General features: G+C 37.3%; 1 protein-coding gene and 1 long non-coding RNA gene across 2 annotated transcripts in view; one reads left to right on the top strand and one right to left on the bottom strand.

The window, feature by feature from the left end:
- Nucleotides 1-16613, top strand: part of LOC138062889 (uncharacterized) — a 70708-nt gene that overhangs the window by 31454 nt on the left and 22641 nt on the right. Inside the window, exon 3 of the long non-coding RNA XR_011136613.1 lies at nt 10581-10715. This is a non-coding gene — a long non-coding RNA (uncharacterized lncRNA). The remainder of the gene's footprint in view (nt 1-10580; nt 10716-16613) is intronic.
- Nucleotides 12322-16613, bottom strand: part of SEMA3E (semaphorin 3E) — a 143881-nt gene continuing 139589 nt past the window's right edge. The window contains exon 17 of the mRNA XM_009680520.2: nt 12322-15493. Within this exon, the coding sequence (XP_009678815.2) occupies nt 15041-15493 (453 nt within the window). The 3' untranslated portion in view covers nt 12322-15040. The remainder of the gene's footprint in view (nt 15494-16613) is intronic.

Raw genomic sequence — 16613 nt, 5'->3', positions numbered from 1 at the left:
CAGAAAACAGTGTCCCTCTACACCTCGGGCAGAATATATCTTCTCTCAACTCTTTTTCTCTCTCTAATATGGATGGATTTGGCTTTTGCCTTCGTACAAAAGTAACCATTGGAAGGGCAGGTATTTCCACGTAGTGGAAGAGTGGGAGTGGAAGAGGGTTTCACTCATTTAAGGAAGTTGTGGTCTTTGTATATAATCACATGCTGGCACGCAGGCTTTACCATTTCCACTCATCAGTAATGATTCCATTCCAGATAACTATGCCTCTGGAGTTGAACACTTTGGAGCAGTGCATATCGTATTCTGCTAGAGATAGGAACAAATATCCTGCCATCTATCTCGATTCTGAGACAAAGCAGCAATATCATTAGCTTGATTTTAGCTAGATAGTTAGCAAGCTTCTATGGTTCATGCTACTCTTTGTTGTTTGACAGCAGATTTTTCCAAAAAGGCTGACAGGACATTAATCATTGTGAAGCTTTCTTCTTTGCAGCAGTAGCTTCCAAGATATTTTAAAAAATTTCTGCGTAGAGTGTAGGCAATAGAAGAACCTAATATTTTACATGTCATTTATAACTTGTAATGCACAAGATATTTTTTTAATTAATGCTTTCTATTTATCATAATCATGGGTTACCCATAAAAGAAGAACTATCCTCAGCACAAAAGAAAGAACACAGTGTATATTTTTCACATTCAGATTAACTGAATTGCTGACAGTTCTGTTCATTATGGTTTGTGTTTATTTAAAGGCTGATAATAAAATTAGCTATTCAGGAGTTATCTATAAAAATTATTGATGTTCTTCAGATACGTTATGGAGATTTTTTAGGTGCTCAGCTAACTGGAAAGTGCATAGTCTCCCTCTCTGCAAATACATACATATATGCGTATATACATATATATACACGTATGCAAGTGCATATGTGTACAAACCTCAGTTTGCTTATTTCAAATTCTCCGTATGCATTAGCTTGGAGTACTGTCCTGAAAGGCAAATGATTCTCCTTTGCTTGGGACATGAACTTTTGACTTCTGGTAACTTTATAGTTTAAGGAGAGGGATAAACATTTGTATTTCAGAGCATTATAACATTTTGAAGTTACAGAATATGGGAATAAATTTAATTATTTGTACTTCCTTTGTTTACTAAGCAGTACCTGTTGCTATAGAGCTAGTATATGCTTTCACTAATGGACAGTTCCTTCTACCTTGCATTGCCATTGCTGCTTGCCATGGCAATTTTGGTTCTAGCATTCCATTTATCAAACTATCAAATACAACTAGTGACAGTTTTTAAAACTCAAAGTTTAAGCTATAGAGATTAAGTCAGATTTTTTCTTTTCCTGATTGCAAGACCAAGTATTTCATGCAGTTCATATGCTCTTCAACATAGAAATATTGTTTCCAAGTAGATTCATACAGAATTCTAAAGACCTTTATAAAAATAAAATTGGTTTCATTAGCACAGCATTATCTCCTTGCTTTGCTAAATTACAGATGCTGATTTAAGGGGAAGGTTACATACCACAGGTGCTAGTTCACCCATTTCATATTTATATCCATTCAGAATTTTTGAGTGAATGCCATCAGAGTCTGGAAACGTGTTACTGTTCCTTGTGTCCTTCTGTTCTAAAGTGTTTTGTACTGACAGTTCTATTAGAGAGAGTTCTTCAGCTCATCCTATGAAGAAAGTGTAGGAACCTTGTTCAGGAAACTCCCTAACCTCTGTTTAATAAACACCACGTACGTTATAAATTTAACCTAGCTTGTTATGGCCTTATGCTCCTTGAATGCTTCTTTTATCTTCATCGTGCCTCAACCCTGCTCACTCTCTAAAAGGTTTCCTGCTTCTGATGTTCTGGAAATTTTCATTAGTAGCTTTTATGTGTCTATCATATTTCTCCTTAAAATTATTCTTTTGGCTTATCTTATTGTGATTTTATAATTAACTTGACATATTTTATCCTCTTTTTCATTTTTTTCATTTTACACAGCCTCCTTTTTCGGAAAGATAACTTTTTATTTCTAGTATTTTTTTCTTTGCTATTTAGCCATGGTAGCTGTTCTTTTTGTAGCCCTCACACATGCTGTTTCTATCCTTCTGATTAGTGGTATACTTTTAATTTTAAGCATCTAATAGGACATTTTTCACCTCTCTCTACTTGGAAGCATTTTATCCATTCAGCTGCTCCTTTCGATTTTGTTCTGTCTTGCTTCATCCTGTATATGTGAATTCCCCTTTAAAAGAAGGTGCATCCTTTTACAAGGATGTCAGATTTCACTATATTATGGTTCCCATTACTCGTCAATGAAATTGCTGGATACGTTGTTGCCACTTCAGTCTTATTTCCTGAACTAGGATCTTTGCCTTGCTAAGGACTTACTCAAAAATCAGCTGATGTCTTGTGAGCTAACTACTCCGTGAAATACTTACCAATAGTGTGTTACTCTGATTATAGTATTAACTGAAGATTTACTTTATTATGCTTTTTCCTTCATAATTTTTCTAATATTTTCCGTTATTTTCCGAGCACAACCCTCATTTTATCGTTTGGTCAGTATGTAACTCTGTACTATTATATTCTTTCTGATTCAACCAGGACTTTCAATCCATGTAGATTAGGTGATACACTGTGATACAGATGACCTACCTGGCTCTGTTTTCTTTGACATAAACCTCCTTCCTTACCCCTAGTGCAATATACTCCCATATAGACAGTGTGATGATTATCTTCCTTCTATCAAGTTTCCAATAGGCATATTATATATGTATATTACAATTAAGTATTGTTTGCCATATGTGCTATCCAAAACTGGGCATTTTCATCTTCTAAAATTTTGTAAAATTATAATTATGTAAAAGTACCATATAAAAATTGAAGTCATGTAAAAGCACCTGTAAATATAGTCCAAATCTAGTTACCTATTTTTATTTCCACTGTTTAACTGAATTTTACATCTTTAGCCCTCTTCTTGCCTGGATTTTGTGAACCACTACTATGCACTTTTTTCTTTGAATCCTCAAGGAATTAATTATCTCAAACATTGTATTTTCCTACATTTTTAATTAATATTTAGTTTTTAATCTTCTTTTTTAAAAAAGTACCAGACAACTTCATATTTTTTTCTTCAGATTCCATATTTCCTGCATACTCTTTACTTTTCTTCCTAAACCGTTTCTCTTTATGTGAGAAGATTTTGTCTTTCCACCTGTCTCTATGTCCCCATGCTAAGTACTAGGAACAGTTTGGAGAACACTATCCAAGAAGTCCTGATCCAAAGCGTCAAGCCAAAAATGTATATTTGCCGTCTTGACCCTCTCTCCTACCTGCCTACCTTGCTGGTACCCTCACGAACCCTGACACCTGGCTCATTCATACAGCATTCTCTAAAATAGTGCTCCATTGTCTTATGGCTGCTCTACCTTCAATAGGCATATCACCATTAGTATCACAGATCACCTGTCTATAGGTGATTTGTGATAGCAAACCAGTCCATGTTTAGGAACTGATATACCAGCTCTCCATCCTACCTTTTCATAGTCTTGAGCCTTTCATTCACAAGCAGAAACTTAGCTACACCTTGCTCTTTGACACTTTTTTTTCACATTTCTCCCTCTTTTCTATGAATGCCAACTGGTGCCTGGAGTACTTTCCCACAATTTTTGCTCATATCATAGGCATCACAAAACATATCCACGTGTACAGATTTCAGTCAGTTATGAGAGGAGAGAGTAAATGGTACTTAGGTGAAGTCACCTATGGATTACAGCTGGTTCTGCAGTCTGTCAGCTGCAATACCGCTTTTATTGCTATACCAACAGATTGTAAATAACTGCAGGCCAATAAATTATTTCATTGAGAAAGTCCTGGGCCAGTCACCAGAGGTAAGAGATTCTGGAGCAGACTGAGTAAGAACCAGATGAACAGACCTTGAACTTTGGTAAAAGGTGATGGACAGGCAGACTAGCTATTCCATTTTGTGGATTTTCAGCTGGTGGGTGTACGAGTAGCCCTGTATCCTGTTTTACTAACCCTAGATTTATGATATACTGTATTTAAAATATATCTGTATAAAGTTTAAGTTCTGAAAATTTCAATCCTGCATTAGTTATCCCCTACTACAGTCAAAGCTTACATTCCTTTTGGTTTAAGTGCTACAAATTGCAGCTCTTTCTAACAGATAACAAATACCATTTTTTCATGTAACGCCTCTAAGTCTTTTAGACAAAAAGTTACTTTTTAAGTCAAAAAAGCTACTTTAAAGCTGCACAGCCTGATTGTTACTCACATTTGTTACATTTTGGCTATAGAAAATGAATGTAAAGTAAGCTGTACATCAGAAGGCTTTTTGAATTCTCAATATGACAATATGTTTCTGGACTTCCCATTCCCCAAGAGTCTTTAAGAAGGAAAAATCTTTGTATCTGATGCAAATGAACGTGTAAAATAGTCATGAATGCTTTTTGCAACAGCAAAGCCAGCTTTCACAGTCAGCTATCCATCCCGTTCTTCTCCAGTTGCTACCGTCCTAGGCTACTCCTGTGCCTCCCTCTTTCTTGTATCAGATGTTCAGTTCCCTGTTCTGGATCTCCTTACAAAGCCCACAAATCACTGTTCAGAAACAGCTGAGCAGGGCACGTAGTGGAAGTAATGAGTGTCTACGGCTAGTGTAGTTGGAGGGCAAACATTATTCAAGTTAAACATGGTTGTGGAACTCCACCTTTACTATACGGAATGGAATGGAACAGAAATTCAGTTCTTGATTAAAATAGCACACTGGATCGTCAATGCTGCTCCATTGCCCCCTCTTCCTGATGTGCGTGCCTGGTGTAAGACAGTGTTAAAACTGCCACGGTCTGTAGTGTGTTGTGAAGCGTCAGATAGCAAAAGTGACATTCCTGTTTCGTATGAGGAAGTAAGACTTGGTGCTTATCTGTTATGCAACATAATTGCGTCTTCATTGTTCAGCTCAGGAATATCCAAAGGAATTAAACTGTGCTGCAGAAATGAAATTCAGGAGAAATTAGGCAGTGAACAAATTCTCTCTGAATGTGTTTTTTCACATTCCTTTTCTCTATAGTTTCAAAATTCTAGAGAGTTTCAAAACTATTTTACCCTGAAATTTATTTAAATATCAAATGATATGTGCATGCAGCCTGTTAGCATTCAATATATTTAATAAACAAGATGAAGGTCTGTGGATTAGCTTTCAGATTCCCCAATGTTTTTTTCAGAACTAGTTCACAGTTTATGTTAGTACATGTCCAGACACATTACTGTGTAAATCTAGTTGACTGCTAATATTTTTCTTTTAAGAATATTAAGCATGCCAGTATGTTAAAAGATGGGTTTCATGTTGTTCATACTAAATCTATGATCTGAAGAGTCAGACTGTCCTAAGAAGGAAGTCTGTAGCCGATTTCCATGAAGTGCCTAGGATGGTGTTTGCATCTAAATGCCATTTTTAAACAAGATCATTTGAAAAAATTGTCTTTACTGGAGAAATAAGGGGCATTCAGGACACTGCTGATGCAAGAAAAGTGTCATGGAGACAGTAAGAGGGCTGAAGATTTTTGAGGTAGAAGATACTATGTGGAAAATTCCTAATGAAAAACTCTCATTTGCTGGAAACAGGATGTGAGCTTTCAATCTGAAAACTTACATTATAGGTAGTTTCACAGATAGCTTTAGTATGTTTAAAACTGAATATTTAAACAGAAATGTTGAAATATAAAAATGTCCCAGTGCTAATAGAAGTTGTGGAAGATAGCCACGGGGAAGCTTACTGTAACATTTTTAGTAATTACAACTAATGCAGCAGTTCCCTGTGAGTTCTTATATATAACTATACCTTTTGACTGCAACTCTGTTAGGACTGGATGGGGAACCTCTCATTCTAAAAGCAGCAGTTAATACTATCTATCTGAAGCAGATTCGTAACGTCTTTGTGATAAGCACAACACACTTGGCTTACACATAACATGTAAAACATTATAAATTTAATGTCAGATAATATAACGATAGAAAGTAGAAGTAGTCCCATTTTGGGAGGAAAACAAAATTAAAGGAAGCAGGACAGGGCTAAGTTTGCATTAGAGTTGCCTAGGAAGAACTTTCATTTTGACCTCTTTCATGGAGACAGAGGAGGCTTCAGGGTACTACACAGGCATCAGCTAGTCTGATCACCATGTTTTCTATTCATCTGCTTGGTGAACTTCAGTTAATTGCATTAAACGACAAGCAGCATGCATTCCTAACCCAGAGTAAAGTTCTTTCATGATGCAGTCATCTCCCTTGTTCATGCAATTCTTGGGCAAAGCCACCAGGTGTTTGATGCCTGGGAAGCTCCGATTATCTGAGTGGTTACAAGGCTTGCTTTAAAGACTTGTAGCGTGTATGCCAGAACTATCAGCACTATCAGCTTTTCAAACAGTATGACCCAGGCTGACTAGGAGATGCATTTTTTTTCTGTTCTGGACATCTTCTGAACTCTTACTGGTGGCGCTAACAAGTCAGCAGCAGCTCTCCATTTAAAGCCCATAAAGGGGGATGTGTACTTAACGACTAAGGCTTAGTTGGAGAATGTGCTGGATCTGTCAGCAGCTGTCATTGCTCTTACTAACCTTTATGAAATAACTTGTTTCTAATTCCATATTTTCTGAAGGCTGGAACGTCATTCAGCCAGCAAATAAAACTGTATACCTTGTTCCTTTCCCACCACTCAATTCTGTAATGAAGTAAGAAACTGGAGAAACGAGACACTGAATATGCAGAAAGCATACTGCTGAGAATCCTACTTCAATTCTTAATCTGGATGTTAAACGGCTCCAAATAACTTTCTTTCTTCAGCCAGTGCTTTTTCTTGAAGATAAGTGCCATGTCTGAGGCAATATATCTCTCTCTGACCAAGTAATAGAAAATTTTAACAATTGATTAGCATACAAATCTCAAGGTAGAGAAAGCCATAAGTAGCTCTATGCATTGTCCTTTGTTTTTTGTTCAGTGCATAATAAACACAGTGCAATTAATTGCACTGTGATGTTCCTTGTAGAATGGAAGGAAAAGCTTTCCTTTTAAAAGCTGTCTGTGAAAATATTCAATCTAGATCAAATCCTGCCCCTAATTTAAAATCAGTATTCTTTTAGATAGAAATCTGATACTTAAAACAACCTAATCCAAAATAGAGGGATTGCTCAGCATGAAGATCTGTGTGATAGCTATATGCACACGTCTTTAACAAGGAGGCTGGAAATTAACTACCACTTTGCACAGTATTATGGTATAGCTTTAAAACTTTCTGTTCTTCGAACACAACTGTGTTCTTGGAAATGTTTTTCCTTCTGCCCTGCTGTTTGATAATCTCTGCCTTCCTGCAGCTTACGTTAAAGTCTCATATCTGTCATTCTAAGCACATGAAAATAAGATGTATTTGTTTCTGTTCCTGCAGCACTCAGATGATACACCAGAAAAACAGCATGAAGTGTGAACTTGTGAGCCTCTCCTCCTTAGGGCCAGGATCAGTACAAATGCCTCTGATTGTCTTCCTAAAGACCATTTATGCAAGCAGAGGATAACTCTTGCTGCAGGAATCCAGATTAGCATCCCATAGTTTGTCTTCAAAGAAAATAAAGTTAGAAGCAACTTCTTTTAAAAAGCGTGATACAAAACACCTACTGATTGCAAATTCAGCAAGCTAATTGTACTTACTTAAGATAAAAGTCTTGTATGCATTAAAGGCAAACTTTTGTGCTGCATGCATCACTGCCTCAAGTATGTCCATGGTTAATCAGACCTCAGTCTATTTGCCTGTCTAGAGGTTGTGTAGGCAGAAGAGCCTTTGCTGTACTGATGACAAAAGGGTTCAACTTCCAGTAAGAAGTTTCCCACAACACGGTTTTTGTTTACGTCCACAAGAGAATAATTGCTTCATCTGATGCACTTTTTTTCATCTAGCTTAAAAGAATCAACTGTTATTTGGGAGACAGACTGAACATGGGACCTGAAAGAGATCATAGTCTGTTTTTCAGTTTTCTCATCTTTGAAAGTTTAAATTTTATAGTGTTACATTGAGTGTTACCGTGAGAAGGGAGAAGGCTGACTTCCCTTGCACCCTAAATAGAATAGGGGCTAGACACAGTTCCTCTGCAACCTTTGAAAGTGTAGCCTGCATGCATATTCAGCTTCCAGCAGGCTAATGGAAAATTTTTTGAGGCATTGTGTAGTTGCAGTAATGATGGCTCTCTGTGCAGGCTGCTTTTCAGTTGAAAGCTCTCTGGTGCATAAGGCATCTGCTGGCCAAATGGTGCCATTTGCTCAGTTTTAATTCTACTAAGCCAGGCTTCCAAGAGAGAAAATGCAAACTACAGAAGTTACTAAGAAGTCTCTTTTTTTCCTCCCTCCTTCTCTCTCGTGGTAGAGTAACAAATGCAGTGAAGAAGTTATTGTAAGTGGCAAATGCTGCATAAATAACATGCTTCAAAAGTTAAATGAAACTGAAGAAGAGATGAAATGTCCTTCCCTCCTCTCCCCAAAGCAAAATGGCAGCCATCACTCCTATTTTTTCCACCAGGCAGCTGTCTTGTTTGTCTTGAGCTTGCTGTTATTTCCCACATCTTCCATCCCCTTCCCCACTGGTCGTTCCACACCCAGCCTCCTCCCACCAACACATTGTCCAGTCCTGCCCCCTTTACTCTTGTCATGGACCTTCTGCAACGTCCCTGAAGACTATTCACAATTTGTGTGTTGTCTAACCCTGTGCATCAGTGCAGGGCTGCTTTCAAATGCATTGCAGACGGTTAGAGCCATCTTTATTGGGGCAATCATCTTGGTAGTTTCAGCCCCATTGACATTTATGGAGGAAGAAGGGGGGTGCTTTAGCTCTCACTGATCCGACAGAGCGGGCCACCATGCTGACCTGCCAGGAAGGACCAAGGAAGCCCTAGAAAGGCTACCCCTACAACTTCACCGTTTCTTCTCCCTAGGATAGACCACTTGCCATCTGTTCACGGCTGTTAAGCTAGCGATCCGATGAGCTCTCTTGCTATCTGGTTATCAGAAGTTTCAAAACTTTGAGACTTGTAGTTTGAGGTCAGGTATTAACTTCACAGCCAGCAACATAAAGGGGAACAGTCAAGCATCAGATATTTAGACTCTGAAAATTATTTAGATACACAGAAAAAATAGCTTGAAATGATTTTTCTGATGACCTTAAAACATTATGGTTCTTACAGTGGGGTTAATCTGACAATCCATCTCATCCTAATGAGCACATCTAAGAAGGAATGAATGAATTTCAAACTAAAAATCTATTCTTCTCCAAAAGTTAGGGAAGGAGGGGAGCCAAGCCTGAACAGTCCACAGGCTCTTGTGCTAGAAAGCCAGGATATTAATGTAGACTGTACCCTGGATTCAGTCTAACAGTATCATGAAAGTACATGACCATAAACAGACTTTATATCCTTTGGTGGATTTACTACTCCCTGATTTTCTACTTTGTCCCTTTTCCAGAAGCTTCCTCCTAAAACAGACATGACTGAACAGGAAGTGAATACCATGTATTACAATAAATTGAAACTGAAAAGAATATTGAATAGCACAATCACAGCTACCAGGGCACAGTGCTTTTGGAGCACAAGCTCGGGCTGGTGCATGGCATCACACCATTTTGTTTGAACTTGCCCACCCAGCTGGAACAACTGTGAACATCTCCGCAGTGTGCGGCATTATGGGGGAACCATAGCATTATGGGGGAACCTTGCATGGCCATGGGCTTTTTCTGCTCCTGTGAAAAACAGAGTGAGGGATGCTAAAATGTATTTTCATCCCTCCTGGCTGTTGTGCATCTTGATTACCCAATACCTAAACAATTCTTTGAACACATAAAGCACTGTCAAATATTCATTAGTTTCAATGACTGCAAAATTATAATGTAGTAGGTATCCCATATAAGCAGAGGAAAATCCAGTAAATTAAATACTAGTAATAAGTACGCTCACGTTAAGCCTGCAGTTGAAAGCTTTCCATTACCTGATTTTGACAAGGTCCACAGTGTGCATTATTCAAATTCTGATTATTAATAGCAGCTTTTAATACATCTAACAAATTAAAATGAAGAAAACATTCCTAGTCATTCGCATTCATTAGTCATTCGCATTAGTCTGTAGATTTCATCTCTTATTATTGGAAAGAGGAGAAGACAGTGAGTTTCAGCTGTTGCTGCTGTTATTATTATTACTATTATTACTATTATTATTATTATGTCTTCATGCACATGCCTGAAATTCATGGCAGCAGCACTGGGAGATTGTGGCTCTTCAGAGTTAGAGAAAACAAAATCACAGAGTACATGTGTGATTCTTTCTGTTGGGTATGCTGAATTTCAATCAGCTCTCAAAACTGACTGGAGTTATTTTAAGAGATCTTAGTTTATATACAAATGCACCCACATTAAATGTAATTCTAGACTGAACTTCTTCAAATGCAGTTTCTAAAAGATGTGCAAAACACTCTCAAAAGCATGAAATTCTGCACTTAAATTAACCAACATTGTAAGTAAAGGAACGTTTTATTTCACAGAAGTTTGCCAGGCGTCGCAAATGGGAAAGTCTACTGAAACAGGTTATTCAAAATGGCTCTTTAGCCAATGGATGTATTGAAACAGGATCTTTGACTCACCAAAACCGTAGAGGATCCAGGCTTCTCCTCCTGCAAGTAAGTGTGCTCTGTCTAGATATGAGTAAGAATCTCAGTAAATCTAAGAATCAGTACAGCTTCAGTGCTCCAACTGCATTCAAGTCAGCTAGGTCCTGCACTTTTACATAGCCCCACAGCAAATTATGAGCACCTGTGAGCAAAAGCTTAACAATATATTTCCCTGTTCGACCTTACATAAGAGTTGTATCTCATTCCAAGGTTTATAAAGTGCATCATCTGAAACGGGCAAAGCTAATGTGACAAATGCGATTACAGCAATGAATTTGATTGATGTGGCAGGTTGTTCAGAAATCTCTGATTGCAAGTCAAATATTAGTATCACTGTAAAATGATGGTTAACTCAGTATTAAAGTAGCTATTTGACTAGCTGTGCCATTTTTCAGTTTACGGTGCTAGCCAGGTAGATTATTTCCTAAAAAAATAAAATAAAAATATAATTACTAGTGGAGAAGGTAAATATCACCCAAAGACAAGACTTGTTAATCATGGCTTCATTTACCGTAAATACTTATGCTAACTAAAAGTGAATACGCCTTCTAGTGCTTTAAAAACACTAATTTTCTGAACTGAACAGGATTCCAGGGCTGATAGGACTTGCAGGCATCCTGCTAGGTTACAAGTGTAAAAAAGCTCAGTTTCAGGGCTTCTTATCTGGACAGTGCAGCTTTCAAAGGGATTTGTACCTTCTGGACCCAGAGACATGAAGTAGCATAAATAACTCCAGGTTCACTGCTCCAAGGTAGACTAAGGAGATTAATGGACTTTTTAAAATGGAAACTGGTTGGCTGCTTTTCAGGGAAAGAAAATTGAAAATTTTTTCATTTTCTTTTTTTTTTTTTAATAACAAGAGAAGCTCCGTAACTATATCACTTGTTAGAAATTAATCCAAGCACTTCTTCAAATTGTGACTGTTAACTTTGTTGCTCAGGCAAATGAATGTAGACAATTATTTTTCTCTCTTTCATAAATCTGTTCTACATAAAAAGACCTATATATGCTACAGAAAAGTCATATAGACTCTGAAAGACTATTTTGAGATATACAAGCCAGGAATTTCACATCGGGCTAGCACTCTCTTTGCTAGGTGTCCCAACAGAGTCTGAGACCACAGTACTTTGTAAGAAGTGACAATAATCTAATTTACAACAAATGGCAAGAACAAAGGAAAAAAAACAGGGATACACTGAGAGAAAGCAGTTAGTCGAAATGATTTGAAACGGCTTGTCCCGCATCAGGCCTCAGGCCAGAGTTCAAAACTTCATCTAAACTATTGTTTCTCAATGAATCAGTTGGATCTCCTAGTCTGAAGTAACCGTGTTCCACTCTAAAATACATTCTTCCAATAGATGTTTTTCTAATCATAGCTTTTCCAAAACGTATCTAATGTTACCAGGCTAAATCTACTAATTACCCTGTGTCCCAGTTTTTCAGTTGGCAACAGTGCACTAACATCCTTCTATCCTGATCTGAATCTGCTCATAAAAAGCACAGTGAAGGGCATCTGTAGATAACTGTGTGTAACTAGTGATCTGCACATCATCATGTTGTTCTGGTCAAAATAACTAATGAGAAATAATACAGGTTGTGTCAGCCAAATATGGTTCTTAATTACATTTATAATTTGACCACTTCATGCACATACAAAATACATCAAACTCATAATGAAAAGAAGCAGACAATGCCCCCCCTATATACAAAGAAGCATTTTAAATAACATTGTCTGTGTACAGCATATTTGTGTGTATCCTTCCAAAATACCTTATTGTCACTTTCTCTTCTTCCGTAATTGTCACAGCATTTTTTTAAACAAGACTTTGTAGTTGTGAGTTCTTACAATCGTTGCCATGATGAAGGTTGCAAGGTGTAAAGTAAAAATTTAAATTTTTAAATGTAAATAAAAACTTAATGCAATTCTCCACACGTAACCACTAAAGGGATAGGGAGCTAAAAATATGCAATCTCATATTAAATCAGGAATCCTGATTTGCATTTCACATGATTTCCTCCTGCAATCTCAGAGAATGAGACACAAAGTTATATTTGTTTCTTTACAGTGAGGGTCTGTTTTTCCTTTCTAATATTCCAGCAGTGGCACATTTGGCATTGCATACTAGTGAGTGAATCAGAAAAATTAAGATGTAACTCCTATTATTACTGAAAAGAAGTGGACTTTATAATTCCTCAGAAGAGGATTTCAGTGATGTTTTAACAGTTTTCCATCAGGGATGCCAGTGAGATATTATAGAGAGGATTAAGTAAAATTGGGGATGCTTGTCCTGTGTAGGTTCTTCTCTGCGCCACAGCTTTCAGTGCTAGCACTCTCCTTGTAACTATAAACAAAGATAGGATCCTAACTGCAATTAAGTTCCTTTAAACTGTCATTGAAAACTGAATTTATCCAGTCTTCTGTATCAGGCAGAGGTTACCAACCGCATGGATTCCTGCAAAGCTATTCACAGTGTCCATTCCCATCTCCCAGAAAGGCATTCCAGTTAAAACTAGCACAAACCCTCAGATAAATGTAGTTTCCTTGACATAACTAGATTCCTGAAAAGTTTATCTGCAGATCTAATGACACAAGATGAACTCTGTCTTCCCCTCCGTGCTGTTTGCTAACAGCATGCACAAGGACTCCTTTTGAACACTGCGATATTTTCTGTTTTCGGGAAAGGCAGCAAAGCTCGTTGATCCTGAAAGCGGCTACGTTCTCTCAGAAACTCGATCAGATCTTCTCACATATAGCATGCATGTATTGAAAACATTGGGTCAGCATCCTCTATATTCTCCAGGATGTTAACTCCCACTAATTCCGAATTCTATTCCCAGTAAGACACTGAAGCTGGACGTGAACCTCTCTCCGTGGTTGGTGAATCCCCTGAATATACAGTTAGTAAATCAAAATCTGTATAAGCTAGACTATTTAACCTACTGACAGCACATTATTTTTTGAGTAGGTAACTCATGTTTTTAACTTCCCTATCTTTTTTTTTTCCAATGCATATTATAATAACAGATTTCTCAGGTAGCTTTGCTAGTAAAAAGCTGGTTTGTCTGCATTTTCTGCATCCGGTTTCTTGTACTTAAACAAAGTTTTGTTTTTTTTTTTAATGTCTTGGAAATCTTAGATATGAAGTGACTCATAATTCTTTGATCTCCTCTCCTGGCATCGCTCACAAGAGCAGCAAAACAACTCTTTTGACCAGAGGTCACATGTCAGGAAAAGATTTACCTGGATCAGACCATAAAACTGTAGAAACACAGCTGCATTTTAGGCATAATGCCCTTCCTTTTTTTAATCTACATCCTAACCTTTTATGACTGCATTTTACCCCAAAAGCACATTAATGACATAAAGCATTACTTTAAATGCTGTCTTTCCAACATAAGTGACTTCAAACACTACCTAATAAAACTGTGGATTTAGCGCATGGGGACTAGAAGTGTGCTGAAAACAAACCAGCTGTGGCTCTGGGTAATACTTAACTCTGCACATTTCTTGAGAAAATATATGACAATGTTAGAAATGTTTTGTTTTGCCAGAAGAGGGCACTAGCTTAAATCATGTCATTACCAAGGCAATGTTCATTACAATAGCCATGACTTGTTTTCTACCTAAACCACTATTCCAACTTTTTATACAGATATGTTGACGAATTTCATTCTGTTTATGTTGTCAGCATGCATTTGACTTACATCAAGTTATTAGGCAATATTATTTAGCCATGACAGTACACTGCGCTTCATAAATGACTGATAAGACAAATAATGGTGGGAAGTAAATAGGATTTCCCTTCATTATCTTTAGAAATAGCAGTACACCATATTAACACATCTCATTATTCTCAGTGATAAATTCAGACAGGTCGTGATCAAAAGGAAAGATATTAGGACGTGCTGCTTTCAGAAGCATGAGAAGTTTGTGAAAACAAGAAAAGATATACATTATATTTTTCATCTGCTTGTGAAAGTTTAGCTATTTCAATGTGCTTAAATATGCCATCAGATGCAACAATATACAGCGTAAGCATGGTCCACATAGAAGACTGATGAAAGCACTCAAAGTCTGAAGATTGTCACGTCCTTACTGTGAAACTCTGATTGCATTGACCTATTTAGAATCAGATAGTTAAGCAGATTTTGTTTAAAATGCTTCTAAACAGTCATCATGAGTGTACAGTATAACTTATCATAACATTTTTGTTTTTAGTCTCAATATTTTATATATATAAACCTGTTTCATTTACCAAAACCAAGACTGATTTCTCCCTCTTTCTTAAGTCCAAATAAAAATTCTCCCAGTAACAACAGGTGGATTTTGTCCATCAAGAGTCAGCTATGTTCCTGGGCAACCGGTAATGCTCTGGCCTGAGCCTTGCCTTCTTCTCTTGCGGGTTGGCATATTTCCACTTGGATGGAGACATTTTCAGCTTTTTTCTCTTCTTATCTGTACACCACACTTTTTCACAATATTCTTCAACCCTCTGGAAGTTGCTGTAACCAATTAGTTGAAGAAATTCCTTGTACCATGGCTTTGATGCCTGAGGTATGCTGCTCTGAATTGGGCATGGCATTTTGTGAGGTATCTCTTCCTCGTAGTCTTTATTGAACATTTCATCTACACGTTCTTCCTCGACTATTTCCAGGGTGATTTTCCTGACAGTGTGAACAATGCTGTGTTCCACTGTCTGACAATAATAGGTCCCTGCATCCAGCCTATGCAGCTTCAGGAATAAGAGGCCAAGGTCCATTTTGATTATTCTATCATCTGTCTTCACCTGAAAAATAATTGATGCAGATATAGTGCAAATAGCAGACTTTATTGTTAGATTAAATCAGTACAATTATTTCTGAAATGTACCTCCAGTAATATAACGTTAAATTTGAAGGGGAAGATTAAGGAAATCTAAGATCCTTGAATTCCAAGTCTTTTAAGTAATTAAAATATTTATGTGAAGTACAAAAGAGGTTAAGCTGTGAAAGGAAAGCAATCTAATGGCCCAGGAAAGTATAGCAAATCTTGAAGCAGGTAGCTTCCTGTTTTCCCAGGATGGATTAGTCACTCATGACTAAGTTACAGAGGGCATTAAGACTGAAACATGCAAGAAGAGTACTGTATGAAAACAAAAATGTACATTTGCCAGCTGAACTGCTGGAACTGTCCCTCTGAATGTTCTTATATATTGGCAAGTGTTGAATTGACATCCACAGATATTTTTAAGATGATTATAATCTTGATCCTCGGTTCTCGGTTTGGGGGTCAGGTTCCCCTTTCTGTTCCTTAGAGCTAGATTATTAAAACTGGGAATTCACAGGAGCTAGCAAGCAAGGAGCATGAGGCTATCTAAATTAGCCAGTAGCACTGCTAAGAAGAATGAAATCCTAGTATTTCTTTTAACAGTAAGAGGCTGAATATTAGGCCAAAGAGAAGAACTTCTCTTTGCTTGGGGTAGTCTTCATGCTAATGACCATATAATTATGCATGCAAAATAGAATAACTTCCAGGAGAAAACATTAAAAGTAAATAACCCCAGCAGTATAAAGCATACTGGAAGGTGAGAGTCTGTGGTGTGCATTCCCTGTCCTGGTGCCACATATCTGAGCTACTAGGTCTAGCAGGACATGCATATAAAAGGACAGTTTTTCCTCCTCTAGAAAAATTCACACAGTTCAATGCTTTTTGTGCAAGGCTCGATTAATACTTTAAAAATTATTATGAATAATTAATTACAATCTTCCAGGTAAATAAATGAGGAAATACCAAATATGAAAATCCTCCTGGAGTTTGGAGGGAATCCAGAACTTTGGAAAAGTTCAGGGTTTCATGTTAGGACTTGGACAAACCTTCTAACAAAAATGTGCTTTATGGACATTGAGAATGTTCTTCCGTTTGCTTAA

Source organism: Struthio camelus, chromosome 1, assembly GCF_040807025.1.
Source record: "Struthio camelus isolate bStrCam1 chromosome 1, bStrCam1.hap1, whole genome shotgun sequence".
Classification (NCBI taxonomy): domain Eukaryota; kingdom Metazoa; phylum Chordata; class Aves; order Struthioniformes; family Struthionidae; genus Struthio; species Struthio camelus.
This window is presented reverse-complemented; position numbering and strand designations above follow the sequence as displayed.